Below are 21,172 nucleotides of genomic sequence, written 5' to 3' on the forward strand. Positions count from 1 at the left end.
AAAAGAAGCAGTGCCGAGCAAACTTTTACTGAAAGAAATGGAAGAAGTTATAGTAGAGTGATAATTGGTGATAATTTATCAAAATTCCCTGGACTCTGGGCAAGTCCTGGCAAATTGGAAGATAGCAAATGTCATGCCACTGTTCAAAAAAGGATGTAGGCAAAAGGCAGGTAACTATTGGCCAGTTAGTTGGGAAAATGCTTGAAGCTATCATTAAAGAAGAAATAGCAAGGCATCTGGAAAGAAATGGATCCATCAGGCAGATGCAGCATGGATTCAGCAAAGGCAGGTCCTGATTAACAAACTTACTGGAGTTCTTTGAGGACATAATGAGTGCAGTGGATAGAGGGGAGCAGATGGACATTATTTACTTGGATTTCCAGGTGGTGTTTGATAAGGTGCCAGATAAAAGACGTATCTATAAGATACAGATGCATAGAGTTGGGAGTGATGTATTACCATGGATAGAGGATTGGTTAACTAATAGAAAGCAGAGAGTTGGAATACAGGGGTGTTACTCTGGTTGGCAATCAGTGGTAAGCGGTGTGTTGCAGGGTCGGTGCTGGGCTCGCAACTGTTCACGATATGCATCAACAATCTGGAAGAGGGGACCGAATGTAGTGTATCTAAGTTTGCCGATGACACTAAATTGAGTGGAAAAGCAAATTGTGCAGAAGATATGGAGATTCTGCAGAGAGATATAGATAGGTTAAGAGAGTGGGCAAGGGTCTGGTAGATGGAGTACAATGTTGGTAAACGCAGGGTCATCCACTTAGGAAGGAAAAATGAAAGAGCAGATTATTATTTAAATGGTAAAAAATTGCAGCATGCTGCTGTGCTGAGGGACTTGGCAGTGCTTGTGCATGAATCACAAAAGGTTGGTTTGCAGGTGCAGCAGGCTATCAAGAAGGCAAATGGAATGTTGGCCTTCATTGCTAGAGGGATTGAATTTAAGACCAGGAGGGTTATGCTGCAACTGTGCAGGGTAATGGCGAGGCTGTGCCTGGAGTACTGCGTGCAGTGCTGGTCTCCTTACTTGAAGCAGGATATACTGGCTTTGGAGGCGGTGCAGAGGAGGTTCACCAGGTTGATTCCAGAAATGAGGGGGTTGGACTATGAGGAGAGATTGACTTGACTGGGACTGTACTCGCTGGAATTCAGAAGAGTGATAGGAGATCTTATAGAAACGTATAAAATTATGAAAGGGATAGATAAGCTAGAGGCAGGAAAGTTGTTTCCACTGGTAGGTGAGCCTAGAACTAGGGGACATAGCCTCAAGATTCGGGGGAGTAGATTTAAGATGGAGATGAGGAAGAACTGCTTTTCCCAGAGAGTGGTGAATCTGTGGAATTCTCCGCCCAATGAAGCAGTGGAGGCACCCTCAGTAAATATATTTAAGACAAAATTGGATAGAGTTTTGCATAGTAGGGAATTAAAGGTTATGGGGAAAAGGCAGGTAGTTGGAGATGAGTCCATGGCCAGATCAGTCATAATCTTATTGAACGGCAGAGCAGGCTCGACAGGCCAGATGGCCGACTCCTGCTCCTATTTCTTCTGTTATGCTATCACATTTATTAAACATTCTGATGATTGGTTTGAACAACAAGTGAACTGCTTGACCATGTCTGCATGTTTTTATGCATTGAGTTGCTGCCACGATTGGCTGATTAGATAGTAGCATTAATGAGCCTGTGTACAGATGTACCTAATAAAGTGGTCACTGTGTGTATATATGAAGACGTCCCAAATATATATACTTCCCAACGATCGTTACTTGGTGACTTGCCTCCTTTTCCTGCAGAAAATAATGACCTAAAACAGAAGGAGGGGGAACAGAACATAATACCCGAGCCTTCTGTAAGAAGCAGCTTATAGGTCAATCAGAAGAAAAAGTCGTAAATTTTATGTTCGCAAACAAGATGTCTTTCTATTTTTTATGCCCTGTCATTCAGTCAGGAACCAGGCAACTTCATACTGCATGGAACTTCATGCTTTTCGCAGCTGTGTAACTTATCAATGCCATACTAATTCATCTTTATCCTCACTTTAGGCACTTTCCAGCACCAGGGTTCATCAAATTATAAAACTCCCCAAGAAACATTTTAGTTACTACAAACACTAACATAGATTTCATCACTAAGTGCACTAGAGAAGCATTTGTAAATTGCGTACTGGGGCTGGAGTAGTGTGTGGGTCAGACACAGATATAGTTTAAAAGGGTACGATTGATCAGATTGCAAAATTAAACCATGCTAGATAGCATCATTAAAATCTTACATGCTTACAATTATAAATGTCGCTCTGAATCTATCAGACATAGGATGTGACAGCTAACTTTCCACCTTGAAGAATTTTGTTGAATACACCAAGCTTAAGGAATGATTAGTAACTTGGGCAGTTTGTCATGTTGTGCAGCCAATTTGAGGAGTCATCAGAATTGTGGTGAATACGTAAGTAGATTCTATTTAATTTAAGTAGTGATTTTCTGAAAATAACAAACAGCTCTAGTGTTTTGAAAAGATCAGTAACATCTCTATGCTGACTCACAGGATTTGCAATACTCCTTACTTCATGGAGTAGTGACACATGAAATTGATTTCTTATCTGGAAAGTGAAAACAGCAACACTCAAAGGCTCATAATGTATCATTAAGACAATGAGACAGAGGAGCAGAATTAGGTCATTTGGTCCATTAAGTCTGCTCTGCCATCTGATCATGGCTGATTTACTTTCAATCCCATTCTCATGCCTCTCCCAATAACTTTTGACACTCTTACCAATGAAGAACATATCCCTGTAACCTTTGATGCCCTTACTAATCAAGAGTCTATACCCAATGACATGGCTTCCATAGCTGTCTGTGGCAAAGAATTTCACCATCCTTTTGCTAAAGGAATTCCTCACCATCTCTGTTCCAAATGGACATCCTTCTATTCTGAGGATGTGCCCTCTGGTTCTGGACTCTCCCACTATATGGAACATCTTTTCCTCATCCACTCTATCTAGGACTTACAATGTTCGATAGGTTTCAATGAGATTCCCCCTTATTCTTCTAAACTCCAGGGAGTACAGGCTCAGAACTATCAAACGTTGTATGTTAACAATTTCATTCCCAGGACAGTTCTTGTAAACATCCTCTGGATCCTCTCTAATGCCAGCATATCATTTCTTAAATATGATGCCCAAAACTGCTCATAATACTCCAAATGTGGTCTGACCAATGCCTCATAAAGCCTCAGCATTACAACACTGCTTTTACATTCTAGTCCTCTGGAAATTCAAATCAGTTCAAATCAATTTGTTCAATTGTCATTTAACCACACATGAATATTCATGAATATAGCCAAATGAGAAAGGTAGGTTAACCAACCTGCAGTCAATCCTGCACTAGGGCTCCCAAGACCCTTTACACGTTTGAATTCTGAAATTGCTCTCCATTTTGAAAAATAGCCTACACCTTTATACCTTATATTAAATTGCATGATTGTACACTTCCCTACACCGTCTTACATCTTCCACTTGTTTGCCCATTCTTCTGATCTGTATGAGTCCTTCTGCAGAATTCCTGCTTCCTCAACACAACCAGACCTTCCATCTATTATTGTATCACCTACAAACTTGGCCACAAAGTCATCAGTTTCGTTATTCAGATTATTAACATATAACATGAAAGCTAACCCAACACTGACCCCTGAGGTACACATTCATCACTGTCAATCAGAAAGGGCCTCCTTTATTCCCATTCTTTGTCAGACAATCTTCTTCTATCCATGCTGGTATCTTCCCGGTGATAATGTGGGTTCTTATCTTGTTTAGCACTCTGTGCATGGCATCTTATCAAAGGCCTCTGAAAATCCAAGTAAGCAACATCCACTGACTCTCCTTTATCTATCCCATCTGTTATTTCCTCAAATAATTCCAACAGATTTGTCAGGCAAGATTTCCTCTCAAGGCAATCATGCTGACTTCAACCTATTTGATCACGTGCCTCCAAGTATCCTGAAATCTCATCCTTAATAATGGACTCCAGCATCTTGCTAGCCATTGAAGCCAGGCTAACTGGTTTGTAGTTTCCTGATGTTTTGCTTCCCTTCCCTTCTTATGGAATGGAGTGATATTTGTGATTTCCAGTCCTCCAGTAAAGGCGAAGTCATGGCAGTAACAAAGGAAAGGGAACATCAACTCAGACCATGAGAGGCCTGCGTCGGGCATTTTCATGCCTTACAAGGCGCAGTTTCGAAGTCTGTGTGGCTGCCACTCCTCGCACAGACTAGGGCAATGTGTGATTAAGTGCCTTGCTCACGGGCGCAAACACGCTGCCACAGCTGAGGCTCGAACTAGCGACCTTGAGATAACTAGACGAACGCCTTAACCACTTGGCCACATGCCCAATACAGTAACAAAAATGTCCAATAATTATTTAAAACAGTGATGAACTGCATTGTGTCGAAAGGTTCAATATGCTATTGTAGGAGGTGACCCAAAGGTTAATGCCTCCATTCAGATTTGAAGGTTACCTTTCAGTGTAGTGACAAAGTTACATATGTTTACCCACCCACATCCATTGTACCTATCTAATAAAACTAATATGCAACAATATTGAATAGAAAAGTGAAAATATCTATTTATAATCAGGGTGTAATATTGCTCTAGTTTAATATCACATGCAAGATGCTTGTGTTGCTAGAATCAGAAGGTATAATTTACACAAAATACAAAACTGCAGATGCTGGATACCTAAAGTAACTGTTTCCTTTATATGAATATGATTTAATAGCTAGGTCATGGCAGTAATAGAAGTGTTCATCTTATAATGGACAGAAAACAGAGTCAAGGTAATCACTTTGGGAGCAAAGTGTAATTAGTGGTGTGCCCCAGGTATCATTGCTGAGGACTCAACTATTTGTAATCCCTTTCATTTACTTAAGGGGCAATAGATGCTAAATTTGTTGACAAAAATAAAAATTGGTGGGAAAGGAAGTTGTGAAGGGGACTTTAAAAGTCTGCAAAGATGTGTAAATACTATAAGTGAGGGGGGCATACATTTGCTGCATGGAGTATAATGTGAGGAAATGCGAGATTATCAACTTCAAGAATCACAGGATGCTCATTCCATTCCTGTGAAATACATTACTTGGAGTGGATAATGAGTAAGGGTTCTGTTTTACTCTGTTCTTCCTTCTCTTCTGTGGGAGCACATATTGGAAATATGGGCGATTTTATGCGTGCATTAAGTGTAAAAATTATTTTTTATTACCTGATAATAGCTTTCTCGTAGGTACAATATTTTTTTCACAGTCTGGACTCTAACAAAGTTTAAATTCCTGTAATCAATGGAGAATCATGGGGTTTTCCATGCTAAAGCACCCTTCTCCAGAAAAAGAGCATTTTTTTGAAAAAAAATCAAATTACAAATTGAGAACTCATCAAAGCAACATTACCAATGCATTTTTCTAAATGAAATGAAATTGTCATGCTTCCAAAAGGAGCAATTCAACAATTGAACGGTGAATCCATTAATGAAGTGACCCTTAAAATGCCATGGTAACAATGCTCAGAGATAAGATGATCTCTAATTATAGCAGTATCCAGAGAAAGAGCAAGGCATTTGAAGTTCTCAATCTGATGTTGTTGATATCTCTAGTGCAATCATGTTGAACCAATGTGGTTCTAGATTCTAGCAATTGCAATTAATTGGAAAAACATTTTCTGAAAGAGATAATTTGTAGAATTGAATCAGCATAAGCATTACAGTCACAAATGTAATACCATTTTTGTTAGCTAGGAAAAATAACATCATTGTTAGTAATATGTCTTTCTTCCAAATTATTGTTTTATTCCAGCAATACTTCATGGCTTGACAATGCTGATTGGCAATGTTTAATCGAAAACCTCAGTTGTAAATTCAATGTAAATTCTTTTGAAATTAGTCTGTCAAGTTTTTTTTGTGAGAATTATTGGTCCAAAAAAATTTTGCATCAGTCTTCAGTGTGGAAGAAATTAGCAGTATGCCGGAAATTCGAGAGGGCCAGGAGGCAGCAATGTGTGAAGTTTCCATTACGTGGGAGAAGGTTGTTGGGAAACTGAAAGGTCTAAAGGATGATAATTCACCTGGATCAGATGGTATACATCTTAGGGTTCTAAAAGAGGTGGCTGAAGAGATTGTGGAGGCATTAGTAACTTTCTTTCAAGAATCAATTGATTCTGGCATGATTCCAAAGGAACAGAAAATTACAAATGTCATTGCAAATGTCTTCTGTCTCTCTCCTTCAAAAAAGGAGAGAGACAGAAGAAAAGAATTTATAGACCAATTAGTCTGACCTCAGTTGTTGGGAAGATGTTGGAGTCAGTTGTTAAGGATATGGTTTCAGGGTACTTGGAGGCACATGATAAAATAGGTCACAGTCAGCATGGTTTCTTCAAGGGAAAATCTTGCCAAATAATGTGTTGAAATTCTTTGAAGAAGTGACAAGCAGGATAGACAAAGAAGAATGGGGAATGTTGTGTACTCGCATTTTCAGAAGACCTTTGACAAAGTACCACACATGAGGCTGCGTAACAAATTAAGAGCCCCTGGTATGGCAGGAAAAATACTAACATGGATAAAGCAGTGGCTGATTGGCAAGAGGCAAAGAGTGGGAATAAAGGGGGCCTTTTCTGGTTGGCTGCCGGTGACTAATGGTGTTTCACAGGGGTCTGTTTTGGGACTGATTCTTTTTATGTTATTTGTTAAAGACTTGGATGATGGAATTGATGGCTTTGTGACAATGTTTGCGGACGATAGAAAGATGGTTGGAGAGCAGGTAGTTTTGAGGAAGTAGAGAGGCTACAGAAAGACTTAGACAGATTAGGAGAATGGGCAAAGAAGTGGCAGATGGGGTATAGTGTCGGGAAGTGTATGGTCATGCATTTTGGTAGAAGAAATAAATTGGTAGACTATTTCTGAAATGGAGAGAAAATTCAAAAATCTGAGGTGCAAAGGGACTTGGGAGTTCTTGTGCAGGAATCCCCGAAGATAAATTTACAGGTTGAGTCTGTGTTGAGTAAGGCAAATGTGATGTTAGTATCATTTCGAGAAGACTAAAATATAAAAGCAAGGATGTAATGTTGAGACTTTATAAAGCACTGGTGAGGCCTCACTTGGAGTATTATGAGTAGGTTTGGTCCCTTTATCTAAGAAAGGATGTGCTGACATTGGAGAGGGTTCAGAGGAGGTTCATGAAAATGATTCCAGGAATGATTGGCTTGTCATATAAAGAGCGTTTGATGGCTCTGGGCCTGTACTCACTGGAATTCAGAGAATGAGGAGTGACCTCATTGGGATCTATCAATTGTTGAGAGGCCTCGATAGAGTGGATGTGGAGAGGATATTTCCTATGGTGGGGGAGTCTAAGACCAGAAACACAGCCTCAAAATAGAGTGGCATCCTTTTAGAATGGATGTGAGGAGGAATTTTTTCCAAAGCCAGAGAGAGGCGAATTTGTGGAATTCATTGCCACAGGTGGTTGTGGAGGCCAAGTCACTGGGTATATTTAAGGCAGAGGTTGATAGAGTCTTGATTAGTCAGGGCATGAATGAATACTGGGGAAGGCAGAGGACTGGGGCTGAGAGGGAAATGGATCAACCGTGATGAAATGGTGGAGCAGTCTTGATGGACCAAATGGCAATTCTGCTCCTATAGTTTATTGTCCTATGGTCTTAAATGTTGACTGCTATGTTTCCTGCATTATGATCATGATCACACTTCAAAAAAACTGAAAAAAAACCATTCATAAATAAGCATTTCCTTCTGTTGCCTTTCCAAATCTAGTCCGTCACAGCTTTGTTCCCCTGTCCACTGTTCTTCCAGTTTTAATATTGGGATGCTCATTCACAAGTCCAAATTATTCGCGTGAGCTATGAATGATGGAGGTCTCAGCACATTCTTATGAAGCATCATTTTCCATCTTCCTTCAATCACAACAATTACAATAGACAGCTGCGTAAAAAAAACAGGCATAACATTTCAGGTTAATGATTTGTCACAGGAAATAACTAAAGGTCAACCATCTGAAACCTGAACTTTCATTGAAGTTTCATCGAGGTCGTGAAATTGTGAACGTGAATTTTGTATAGTGAATGGTTATAACAAACTGAGCACCGTGAGCGGTCTTGGGAAAATGCCCAATTTACTGTAAGCATTGCTTTGACTGCTATTTAGAACAATTAATCTGTTTTTGTTTTGTTTCATCGTTAGTACAGCAAACAAGGAAGAGATTCAGCCGCGTGAGCGCATATGTTGCTTTACTCAAAAGTTAAAAGTTTCAAGTACTATTGAAATCACAGCCAGTTTATTTCATATCGCAGCTACATTTAATCCTGAATACTGTTGATTCATTGAAAAAAAAACTCGGTGAAAATGTAAGGATAGTTTAGCTCGCTGAACCAGTATACAGAGCCAAGGGGAATTGTCTCCAAATGAAAGATTCGGGGAAAGAGTCTTTCATAGCGATGAACCTGCTTTACTTTGTGAGATGTATTATTCAAATTACTTTATAGGCATGTTTTCCCCGAAGTGCAATGACATTCCCTGTTCGCATTAAGTTCACAAACTAAACAGTTGAGAACATTCTTACTTTACCGTAGCGTTCGAGGTTATATAATTCAATTACCGGACAGGAGTTGTATAAGTTATGTTCGGGACTCGCTCCCTAATTTTCCAAAAGTAAGGAGCAAGTTCCCGCTGTCTTTGTCGTGCCGATGTGGTACCACTACTTCCAAGGTGACCACGAGCACATCGAGCCGGGAGGTGATGGTTTGAAGAAGTGAGTATGAATAACATATCCAGCTCATCCATTCACGTGACGTTTGATCTTGTCGGCGCTGACGCGCGATTTAATTGAAAAGCTCCCTGAGATGGACGGCAATAAAAGTGCGGACGTCTCTGAGCTGCCGGGTGAGAGCGCGGCGATCATGCTGAACTCCGAGCCGTGCTAGTGTCGAGCAGCAGAGAGAGCGCAGCGTCCTTCACCATGGAGCACCATCATTCCGCCGTCGTCGTACTGGCTCTGTTCCTTCTCTCCTGGGGCTCCTTCTCACAAGGTAGCTCTCCCACTCATCTTCACCCACATTTGCTGTCCCCCATCATTCATCAAATGTTGCTACCATTCCTGTTCAACTCACGTTTCACTTTGGAAATTTTCTCGGTGCTTTTCTTCTGTTGCTTTTGTTATAACCATTTCACTTTGTTGCGCTTCTTAAGCGATTGACTTGAAATGTGTATATCTCTCCCCCCCCCCCCCAGTTTCTCATTCCTTTAGTTGTTGCTATAGAAAACTTTTAAATTAGGAACACCAACAAAAAAGTGCATCTCTGCACATTGGGTAGTATGTTTTATGTGCAGTATTGTGTCAATTTAAAAATCGCGGAGATAATATAAAAATATTCTGTATGTGTACAGGTTGCAGTAATCTATTTCTTGACCCAATATGTCCAGCATCGTTTTCAATCTGTACAAATGAACATGAATGGAGCTTTGCCTGAACGTTGGAATCTATTGGGTATAAAGCTGACTATTAAGTAAAATGTTTTACATACAATACGTTGAAATACAGATTGAGCAAAAGGAAAAGTTATATAATGTTTAGTTATTCAAATAGAAGCAGCAAAGATAAATACATTTTCCATTAAATCTTTGATGCTGAACTTCCCTGTTCTTTCACTCACTACCCTCCATTCCACCCTGTTCAGGATGGTAAAATTTTAGCCAAATTACTGGACTGATAGTTCAGCAGTCTGGCCTCATGACCCACTATTTGCAAAGCTCAAAACACCCCAGAATGCAGGGAATTTAAAACGAATGAATTAATATATATTTAAAAAATGGTAGCAATAATGAAACTGCCAAGTTATCCATTATGGTTTTCTAACACCCCTCAGGGAAGGAAACCTCTAATGCCAGGCTCTGACATGGCCTATTGCTTCTCAATTAGTGTTAAGTGCTGGTCTTGTCCTGGTGATAGCTATGAATGAATTAAAGAAAAGAGACTGTATTTTGAAAAGGAGGGGTTTTCATACAGTAATTCCACAATAAACTAAGCTTGAGGATTGCATTGGTTTAATTGACTAGAATAACTCATAATTATTCTGTATGATGAAAAAAATACCCCTTTGATTGGCTGAGAATATTGTAAGTTTATTTTTATGTTTTATTTTTTCCATTCTTTAAATGGACTTTTTTAAGTTGCCAATAGAGACTCTATTTAAATAAAGAAAACTCATCCTGGAACTCACAGGAAGATTAGGTAAGTAAAGAAAATGGTGTAACATTACTTTCTTAAACTTAGGAGAAAGATTGTTGCTCCTATCTCATATGCAAGAATATTCCGGCTCCCTATATAAAATAAATGTAGTTGGTTCTTGGGACAGGGGAATACAGTCAAAAGTGATCATTCACAGAACAGAAGCATTGAAGTTTTGAATGTTTGCTTAGGAAATATATACATTCTAATCATGCTATTCAAACTCCTAAATTAGGAATGTTTATAAAGTCTTGATTTTTTTTTTCAAAATGGGCAGCCATTGTTCGTGTATTCCTTGCTCTGAAAGAAAGTTTTGAGATTGTATTTTAAAAGTAGCTGTAGTTTGGGTAATAATTTATAGACAGCATAGATATAAATTACTATCTAAAACAGAACTACCTTTAAAATTAGACATGCCTAACATGATTGTAAATTTAAAGATCTAAGGATAAACCATTTGGGATAATGGTGCATGGTGCTTAAATATAAGCTGCAATGTACAGAAAGCAAATAGCTCCCCCCCCCCCATCCACTTTAAGAGTAGAACTCAAATTATTCTATAGAAGTAGTTTTAGAATTGTATGCACATCATCATATTCCATTGTAATTTTCATATAGAAAGCTAAAATGCAAATAGAGTAACCAAAATAGCAACTAAATGTTGAAATATTATTGCCCATAATTTTAAAATTTTATTATTTTTACTACTTCAAAATATAATTGTATAATTATCACAGATAATTTTGTGTATAAAATGGAAAAAATAATTGAAAAGTATAATCATATCTCCCAATTTTTATTTCCACTGATGTTGCTGTTTCCCATTCACATTTTACATTATTGTATCAACATTATCCCTAATTCTTAAAAATAATATTGAAATACTGAAGACATTAAAAATATTTGCTTTGTCAATTACTTGCAGTTTGTAGGAGTTTATGGATTTCCTAAATGCTGGTGTAGGTAATCGTGTGTTGTGTATTCTATAGGTGCTCCTACATTGCCACAGAGGTTTGTAGAAGGATACGAGTTACACCTATGGAAAGAGGTAATCATAAGTAAACAGAGTTTGAAGGAGAATCTAAATAATCTCAGTTCTTTTGTTTTTAACATAGCAAAGCAAGGAGAAAAAACATTTTGTGTCACATGTCACGATAGTTATCTGCAGACACAGAAGCCAGTACTTTCTGGAAATCATTGCTTAATTGGTGCTAAATTGTGTAATTTATCAGTAATGTAATTAGTTATCATTGTCCATGATGATAAATGCATTTATCCTACATTCTTTGCAAACTCATTTTTGACTCGCTCGTAGAAAGTGGTTTTAATGGTGATACTATCGTAAATCAGTCTAGTTCTGGGAATCTACATCCTACTCTGTTTCTTATTCCATAAGAGAGATGTTTTAATGAGTATAAATGGATTTCTGTTTTACTGTACAGTTTCCCATTTCTGTTCATTCATTTGTAAGCTAGATGAGTGCAGATCTATACAGGCGTTTACAGTGATTTTCTATTGTGATTTTCTATGGTAATAAGTATTTGAAGATTATTTTAATTATTTTACTTTTTTAAATCATTATAATGAATAATATTAATATATATTGAATTTTTAAAGGAATCTCATATTCATGTCTCGTACTTTATATATATTTCCCCACAGTTATCTATCATTAACATTTATTATCCATATGTTCAGATGATACAGGAATTCTAGTAATTCTCATGTCACTTGCATCTAGTAAATTATATGAGAATTGCAGCTAGGGAACATTTACAATATTGCTTTTTTAAATGAAGTCTTTCCAGGTTAGTTTTTTTTTTCTACATTATTTACCCTATGGTTCACTTCCACTTCGAAGTTTTGTTTGTAGTGACCAGATTATTTCTGTGAAAGTTCAAAGAGAGTGCAATTTAACTTTTCCTGTTTTGGAAAAGTATTTGTTTAAATTTGTATGATGTTGTTTAAAAAAATTTCATGAACTGATATTGTGGAGTCCTCCCTCCATTTGTCTTAGAAAATAATTGTTTAGATACATCAGATGTTTCTGTTATAGTATTAATCAACATTAAATCAAATAGAGGAAACATTTTCTAACTTCTGCATTATCTCTTTCAGTTAGATGATCTGTGCTCATCCTTTCTCTCTGACAATCGTCAGCAACAGGTGAGAACCAAATAGTTGTGTTGGACATTTATGGTATTCATAGTTTTATAAAAGATTTTAAAAACTCTGATGAATTTACATTTTGCTTTACCAGCCAAGCACTACATTTGAAGAACTGTGTTATATGGCCTGGACAATTCTACAACAGGTATTTGTTCCTTTACAATGCACAGAAAGAATTACGTATAATGAACCGGCTTGAACCCAATATACATTTGCTTTTTGTGGGTTAAAATATCTGACAATGAATTTCAATGTTCTCTCTTGTTCTGTAAGACTCTAAACCAGGAGCTGAGAAGTGGGATTAAGGTGGATAGCATTTTTTAGTCCTACTGTGCCAATGGGCTACATGGCCCTTTTCTTTGTTGAAACTTTCTTGGTTTAGCTCATTAAATGACTGTGGAGTAAGAGATAAATGTATGACTTCTGCTCTCAAAAAATAAGTTGTCTATCAGATATTTCAGAATTGGATAACTATTGATTTTAGTTTTATTATATTGCAAATTCTAGAAAGTATTCATTGCCATTTATTCAAATCAAACAAAGAAAAGTTAGTAGCTGAACTCAAAGATTCTCTTACTCTGCATGCCCCTCAAAATGATTTTTTTCTTGCAGATACAGTATATGGGAGAGACCTGATTACGCTTCTTCCTCCCTTATAAACTTGTCTGCACTTAGTTTCTTTCTCAGTTTTGATTTGCCTAGTTACCATTTTCAAATATTTTCTAATACCTTATGAGGTGATATTATCCATTGTAATGCCGAGGGAGGGCGGTTTCCATCATTACCAGGTTTTGCAGTTTTGTTGGTCTTGTCTCACCTTGCTGAAAAATGTATTAAAATCTAACTGGAGAAAACCAGGCCTTCAGCAAATGGAAAATACACATTGTCCGGTAAATGTGGCCTGTAATGGGAGAGGTTTGAGCACATTTAAAATATGAGAAAATAGTAATAAATTGAGAATGTTTTCAAGATAGTGGTGTAATGCTGACAGAATTGCCTTCATAAACTCAACTGCAGGTTTCTGTCCAAATGAACATATGGGCCAACTGTTAACATTGAGAAAACTGATTACGGATAGTTTGTTTCACAAGCAGTAATCTTCCAGGCCAATATAATTCCTTTTCAATACCGACTGGGTGAAAGTTAGAAGCTTAATATCCAATTAATAGGCAACAATCTATAAATAATTCCCCCATAGTGCACAGGCAGTGTCAGATGTTAAATGAATTCTCCACAACTACAAGATTTCTATGTAATATGGTGAATGACTTTATAAATCCATTAAAAGATAAATATTATATATTATTTTTTGATTTGTAACTTTTTAAGACAAATTTGAATTTCACATTGTGCTTACTGATTTCAGACATATTTTAACATTTTTTTTCACTTTGAAAATTTGTTGCAATGGAAATTAAATTATTAAATCTGTGAATTCAATTTTGGAAGCCGAGAACAACATAGAACCACTCGTGCTGGATTTTGCTTTTTTTTTCTTGAGCTCAGCTTCTCATGGTCATATCCGAGATAGGGTAGATTGTACTTTGACTGCAGAAGGTCTTGCAATTACAAATCAAATCCAGTTTTTGCTTTTGTGCATTTCTAAAACTGAGAAAACAGCAATGAATTAAAATGTGATATGAATTAATGGAAAACAATGCTCCACTTTTTTCTTCCTGCATTAATGGATTGATAATAGGAAACTTTTATGACCTCGTACATCATACTGACCAAATTATTACATTTTCTCAAGTTGTACTTGTAGTCACAGCTGTGTACTTTTAATGAAATCCGAGCAACCTGCATGTTTTTGATCTTGTAATTAAAATGCTTTTTCATTCCCTAATGAATCTCTAATCCTTCTCATAATTGATGATAACTTTCTCCTTTGACATGGATGTGCATTAAGTGTTGCTAACAGTTAAAATCACATGATATTACAGAACTTAGATGGAGAGTAGGAGGGAACCAAGAAGAGATGGTTTGGCAATACCCCAGAGGTAAAGGTTAAAGTGCTAACTCAGTGTGGGTAATAATGTTGTTACCAATGAATTAATATGAGTGAAGCTAGGTGAGTATGATCCAATGCAAATGGATAATGATTTAATTTTACTGTACAGATATCCATCATACTGTTCAGTTCAGTTTTAATGAATAGATGAATATTCTTCTTTCATTGAATATTGTGTACCAGCTTTTTTTTTGCTCTCTAAAGCCATTTTATATTAATGCTGCACAATGTTTGCAGGATTCAGAAGATAAAGGAGAAAGCAAAAGGGTAAGCAGTATATTTTGCAGTGTATGAAGATAATGATAATCTAAAAGCAGGTATAAGTAATTTGTATATGCTTTAGTAAAATATTTCTCCTTTTTTTGTATAGTTCTTATTTCATTATTCTAAGACCCATGATTCTGGCAATTCTGATTTTATGGTAAGTGGTTTGAATGCTATTCTGAAATTGTCTAGAAAAGTATCAGTTGTTTCCAGTTCTGACTTTAATTTAAAATTAGATAACAGTAACTATAGTTCAGAGGCTTAAAGGGTGTTGTTTCCCTATTCATTGTTGAAACTAAGTGACTAAAGAGAGTATTGGTGAAAAGATCTGAAATACAGTGGATTCTGGTTAATTGGGTTACATCAGAGTGGTATATTTTGTCCCAATTTAGCAGCTGCCCCAATTAGCCGAAGTTTCATGGAAATAGTTAAAAAGATATAAAAAGACAAACTGCCATTTAACTGTTTAACAAATTATGCATTTAAATGAAATACAGAAAGACTTGGAACACTGACAATACTACTACAGTACCATAAAACTCTGTATTAGTTCCTAATAGTTATCGATGAAGGATACCATGATTTTTGATTGACTGTAAATGAACAAAATCAGCACAGACACCTAGTGCAGATAATGGATTACTCTCATACAATGCTTTAAACTATTGCATCCTCTAAATGTTCATTTTCATTGTAACATTCAAGATGCTTGTCAATATCTTCAAATTCTTCATAGTGAAGTAGTGAAATTGTTTCATTTTCACTTATGGCTTTTTCTGGCATCTCCAAGCTTGAATGCTTGAAACTGCAGTGAGAAAAACAGTTCTGAATTGTCTTGCTGCTTATTTCTCGCCAACTGAGTGACAAAAATCACTGCTTTTTGAACACAAGTGCATGCAGCTGACACTATTTGAAAAACTGTTCGCTCTAAGCACGGTATAGTGGCTAACAGCCACACAAATGCACGGAACTGTGCTAGTTAGAAACTGTTCAGCAATTAGTGGCATAGTGATCTAAATAAGTGAAAGGAATCCTGGCTATTTTCTCAATTAGCTTTTTGTTCTTTGAGAGTTGTCTCAAATAAGCAGCTGCCCTGATTAACCAAGGGCCCAATTGACCAGAATCCACTGTACTGGAAATAAACATCACGTAAGAAAATAGTGATTCCTTTATTACAACTGGCAAAAGTTAGATGTAACAGAGTTCAAGTAAGGGAAAGGTAATTTGGAAAGAGGAAAGAACAAAAAATTGGGAGAGATGGAAAATTTAAATGACAAAAATAATATTGAAAGGCAATGTTAACTGTAAGAAGCAAAAGGTGGGTCCAGGGTTGATGCAAATTGGAATAGCAGAAACATGACACACAATGTTATCTGAGAAAATTGAGACACTGTTCATTTTCTGAAATTGCTGTACAGCCCATAAAATTGCATAATCTCTGTTCAGAAGCTGAAGTGCTTTCCCTGGACCTACCTTGTTTCAATGTAGAAAACTGAAATGTCAGAATGGCAATGCCAGAGGGATAGAGAATTAAAATGACAGAGGTTGAGAGTTATGCTTGCAAACAGGTTGAAGATTGGGCAAAATGATAACCTAATCTAGGTTTGGCCTCCCACATGTAGAGGATGCTGTACCATATGCAACCAACCCGGATCACTTGAAAGAATTACCAGATTCTTTCACATGGATAGTCATGGATATTATTTTTTGAATAGAAGGAAGAGTCAAAGCAAAAGGGCATACATGGCAGAGTATCAGAGGAGGGGAGAAAGAACTGTTGATTGCCATTTGAAAGTAGACTAGTGTGTTGCAAAGGATATAATGAAGTGAACAAGAAGGGATAAAGGGAAGGTGACCCATTGGATTTGGAAGCTAGCAAATGAAATTGAGGACAAGGAATGCAATCTTGAATTTGAGCAAAGGTGAAGGAATGGGAAAAAAAAAGTGAGAAATGAGATTCACAGAGTCAATAGCTCCTCTAATTGCAATAAAAGGCAATCCTCAATTGAGAGGGGGAAAGCTGAAAATACGACATTAGTCTTGAAGATAAAGATATGAGAAGAAATGGGATAGAAGTGGAAAACTGTTGGAATAGAAAAATCCTGTCAGGAACTAGGGTATGCAGAATTGTAAGTCCAACTTTATGTTGTCATCAATAGACCCATAATGCATCTGTAACAAAGGTCTTAGCCCCAGTAGCTTCAGAGAAATTGAAGTAAAGGAAGAAAGATGGTAATGGACCGTGTAAAACTGAGGGAAGGATAGAAGTTAGAAGCCAATCTGAAGAGGTTTTCATGTAGGGCAAGAGTAAGAAATAGAATTCATGCAGTCATCAATGAACCAGAAAAAATGTGAGGGAGGGGATTAAAACCACAAGTTTTCCACATTTCCTGAAGGCCCTTGTAGAGGACCATAGCCTTTAATTAATTCATCAAATATATGAATTTATCTTGATGTTAAATTATAATTCAGAATCTATTGACAACAGAAACCTGCTATATCTCTGTCTCTATCTCTAACTACCTTCAGGCCAGACACATAATTTGGGAAAACAGGGACAAAAGATCTGTGAAGAGGAAAACGTCATTCATTATCTCATCTTGGGAGGTGTGTTTGCACACCTCTCCAGGCTATCACAACATCCCAAACTGACATCATTTTGTCTTTGAACTTCCATTTTATTCTGGCATTAACTCTTTCCTTACATCAAGTGACAGGTAGGAGTCAGTGGGCATTCTGAGAAAGACGAAGAAGTCAATAAAAGAGAAGAAAAAGTCAGGAAAGCTAAAGAATGATAGAAACTGGAAACAAAGTTAATGATATAGAACATGTAACTGTGGTAAACTATATATATATATATATATGTTGTGACTGGGTTACCTGTCTGGACACGCCCCTCTGTTGACTGCTCCTGTGGCTCCTCCCACAGACCCCTGAATAAAGGCGATTGTGCCATTGCTCCTCTTCTCAGTCCAGGGGCAGATACTCAGCATGGTGGAGGTCACATTTTACTGCTAATAAAAGCCTTTCAGTATTTACTCTACTTCCAGTCTTTTGGAGTAATTGAAGGTGCATCAATAACACAGAAGAGTACAGCACAGGAACAGGCCCTTCGGCCTGCAGTGTTGTGCTGAACCAGTTAAATTGGTAATCGAATGGCTTACTGAACTAATCTCCTCTGCCTACACAATGTCCATATCCTTCCATTTTCCTGACATTCATGTGCCTACCTTTGACATTTTTGACTAAGATATTATATTAGAAAAAGTGTTGAAGGTGGGACTGATGAGAACTGGAAAAAAGAATATTCTGTGCATCCCATGAAAAGGCATCCCTACTCAGCATTTATATATGTTCCTATAGTGAAAACATTTAATAGGAGTGAAGGAGAGTTAAACTAAACCGAGATCTCTGTGTGGAGTTTGCATGTTCTCCCTGTGATGGCAAGGGTTTCCCTTGTTTGTTATGATTTATTCCTGCAACTCAAAGATGTTCTGGGAGGTTAATTAGCTACTGTTATTTGCCCTCGTGTAGATAAATGGCAAAAGAATCAAAGTGAAATTGATGATTACAAGAGTGAGAATAAATGACAAGAAAATAAAAGTGCAACTGATGTGATTATGCTGCTGGAGCTTGTATGGGCCAATTGAGGTGAATGGCCCCCTGCATTGTAATGACTAGGTAAAGTTAATCAAAGTGGGGACTGTACAGAAGTCATGGCCTAACTCAGCTATTGAACATTTAAAAGGATTTTGTGTGAAAAGGACACACTGATTGCAAGCATGACTGATCTTCAATGTCCCTCAGTATTGCAGCTATGTGTAAGAATTAACTGTGTGATTGATTTTTCTTTACTCGCAAATTGCTTATTTCTCAGTTTTTCCTGATGGATAAAGACATGTAATTTTTCTTCATAATGCTGCTGTTATAATGTATGAGAACAATTAACTTAATTTTAAAAATGCCAGTTTGCTAAGTATTCAGTGACACTGTTTTTGATTTATCATGTAATTTCCTAGTCAATAATCCTAAACTGAGACAGATATTGCCATGTGTGATTGATTCATAACTGTTGAATTGAATACAGGCAATGGTCAACCTGTTAATCACACTGATTTCAGTGGCCAAACAACTAACTACCCTACTGATTAGCTGGACATGACAAGAGGGTGCCAGTATCACGGGTGACCTCGGGTCAGATAGGTTAACCATTAACTATAGAGGTTAATTTATGTTGCTTAAAAGGGATGCACACAGTACTGAGGACTCAGACTAGGGAAGGGAAATGGAAACGAGCAATGCAACGCTGACTGCAAATGCAGCAGGCTCCAGTGATTTTTAGTGCTGGACTGGAGGTGTTAGTGAAAATACTGAGGAGAAAAAGCCTAAAGATCAAAGACAATGAAAACACATGCTAGATAATGCTATGAATCAAGCAAGGAGACCCCAAGACAGAAGCTGCAGAAAGTTCATTTACCTTGCGTGTGACCAGTCAGTGAAATATCTTCAAGATTAAAATTTCAAAGTAAATTTATTATCAAAGTGGATATCTAAGATTCATTTTCTTGTAGGTATACTTAGTCAAAACCATAAGATATAGGAGCAGAATTTGGCCATTTGGCCCATTGAGTCTGCTCTGCCATTTCATCATGAGTGATCCACTTCCTCTCTGTCCCAATCTCCTGCCTTCTCCCTGTATCCCTTCGTGCCCTGACCAATCAAGAAACTATCAACCTCTGCCCTAAATATACAGCTGCCTGTGGCAAAGAATTCCACAGATTCACCACTATCTGGCTAAGGAAATTCCTCCTCATCTCCATTCTAAGAGGACACCACTCTATTCTGAGGCTGTGTTCTCTGGTCTTAGACTATCCCACCATAGGAAACATCCTCTCCACATCCACTCTATCAAAGCTATTTAAAATTTGATAGGTTTCAATGAGGTCACTCATTCAGAATTCTTCTGAATTTGAGTGAATCCAGGGCCAGAGTCATCAGATGCTCTTCATATGACAAGCCATTCAATCCTGGGATCATTTTTGAGAATCTCTGTGAACCCTCTCCAGTTTCAGCACATCCTTTCTAAGATAAGAGCATAAGACCATAACACATAGGAGCAGAATTAGGCCATTTGGCCCATTGAGTCTGCTCCACCATTCAATCATGACTGATCTTTTTTCCCTTTCTCAACCCCATTCCCTGGCCTTCTCTCCATAAACTTTGATGCTGTGTCCAATCAAGAACCTACTAAGCTCTTCCTGAAATACTCCCAGTGACCTGGCCTCCACAGCTGCATGTGGTAACATATTCCATAATCTGACAACCCTCTGGCTAAAGAAATTTCATCGCATCTCTGTTTTAAATGGATGCTCCTCTATCCTGAGGCTGTGCCCTCTTATCCTAGACTCTCCCACCATGGGAAACATCCTTTCCACATCTACTCTGTCTAGGCCTTTCAACATTCGAAAGGTTTCAATGAGATCTCCCCTCATCCTTCTAAATTCCAGCGAGTACAGATCCAGAGCCATCAAACTTTCCTCGTATGGTAACCTTTTTATTCCCAGAATCATCCTTGTGAACTGCCTATGGACCCCCTCCAATGCTAGCACATCTTTTCTAAGATAAGGAGCTGAAAACTGTTCACAATATGCAAGGTGAGGCCTCACGAGTGCCTTATAAATCCTTAGCATCACATCCCTGTTCTTGTATTCTAGACCTCTTGAAATGAATGCTAACATTGCATTTGCCTTCCTCACCACCGACTCAACCTGCAAGTTAACCTTTAGGGTGATTTGCACAAGGACTCCCAAGTCCTATTGCATCTTAGATTTTTGGATTTTCTCCCCATTTAGAAAATAGTCTTCACATTTATTTCTACTACCAAAGTGCGTAACCATCCAATTTCCACCATTGTATTTCATTTGCCACTTCCTTGCCCATTCTCCTAATCTGTCTAAGTCCTTCTGCAGCCTACCTGTTTCCTCAACGCTACCTGCTCCTCTACCAATCTTTGTATTATCTGCAAAATTGGCAACAAAGTAATCTATTCCATCATCTAAAGAAGTGGTCCCAACACTGACCCCTGCGGAACACCACTAGTCACTGGCAGTCGACCAGACAAGGGTCCTTTTATTCTCACTTGCTGCCTGCTACCAACCAGCCAATGCTCTAACCATGCCAGTAACTTTCCTGTAATACCATGGGCCCTTAACTTGGTAAGCAGCCTCATGTTTAGCACCTTGTCAAAGACCTTCTGAAAGTCCAAATATACAACAACCACTGCATCCCCTTTATTTATTCTACTTGTAATGTCCTCAAATAATGCCAATAGATTTGTCAGTCAAGATTTTTCCTTAAGGAAACCATGCAGACTTTGTCCTATCTTGTCCTGTGTTACCAAGTACTCCATCACCTCAGCCTTAACAATTGTCTCCAACATCTTCCCAAC

The 21,172-nt window shown here is 37.8% G+C and overlaps 1 protein-coding gene across 1 annotated transcript in view; it reads left to right on the top strand.

Annotated features, from left to right (window-relative positions):
- nmu (neuromedin U) overlaps positions 1-21,172 on the top strand; it is a 45,865-nt gene that overhangs the window by 14,943 nt on the left and 9,750 nt on the right. Inside the window, exons 3-7 of the mRNA XM_072251829.1 lie at positions 11,270-11,328; positions 12,399-12,446; positions 12,541-12,594; positions 14,698-14,727; positions 14,831-14,881. Of these exons, the coding sequence (XP_072107930.1) occupies positions 11,270-11,328; positions 12,399-12,446; positions 12,541-12,594; positions 14,698-14,727; positions 14,831-14,881 (242 nt within the window). The remainder of the gene's footprint in view (positions 1-11,269; positions 11,329-12,398; positions 12,447-12,540; positions 12,595-14,697; positions 14,728-14,830; positions 14,882-21,172) is intronic.

This window comes from Mobula birostris, chromosome 3, assembly GCF_030028105.1.
Source record: "Mobula birostris isolate sMobBir1 chromosome 3, sMobBir1.hap1, whole genome shotgun sequence".
Classification (NCBI taxonomy): domain Eukaryota; kingdom Metazoa; phylum Chordata; class Chondrichthyes; order Myliobatiformes; family Myliobatidae; genus Mobula; species Mobula birostris.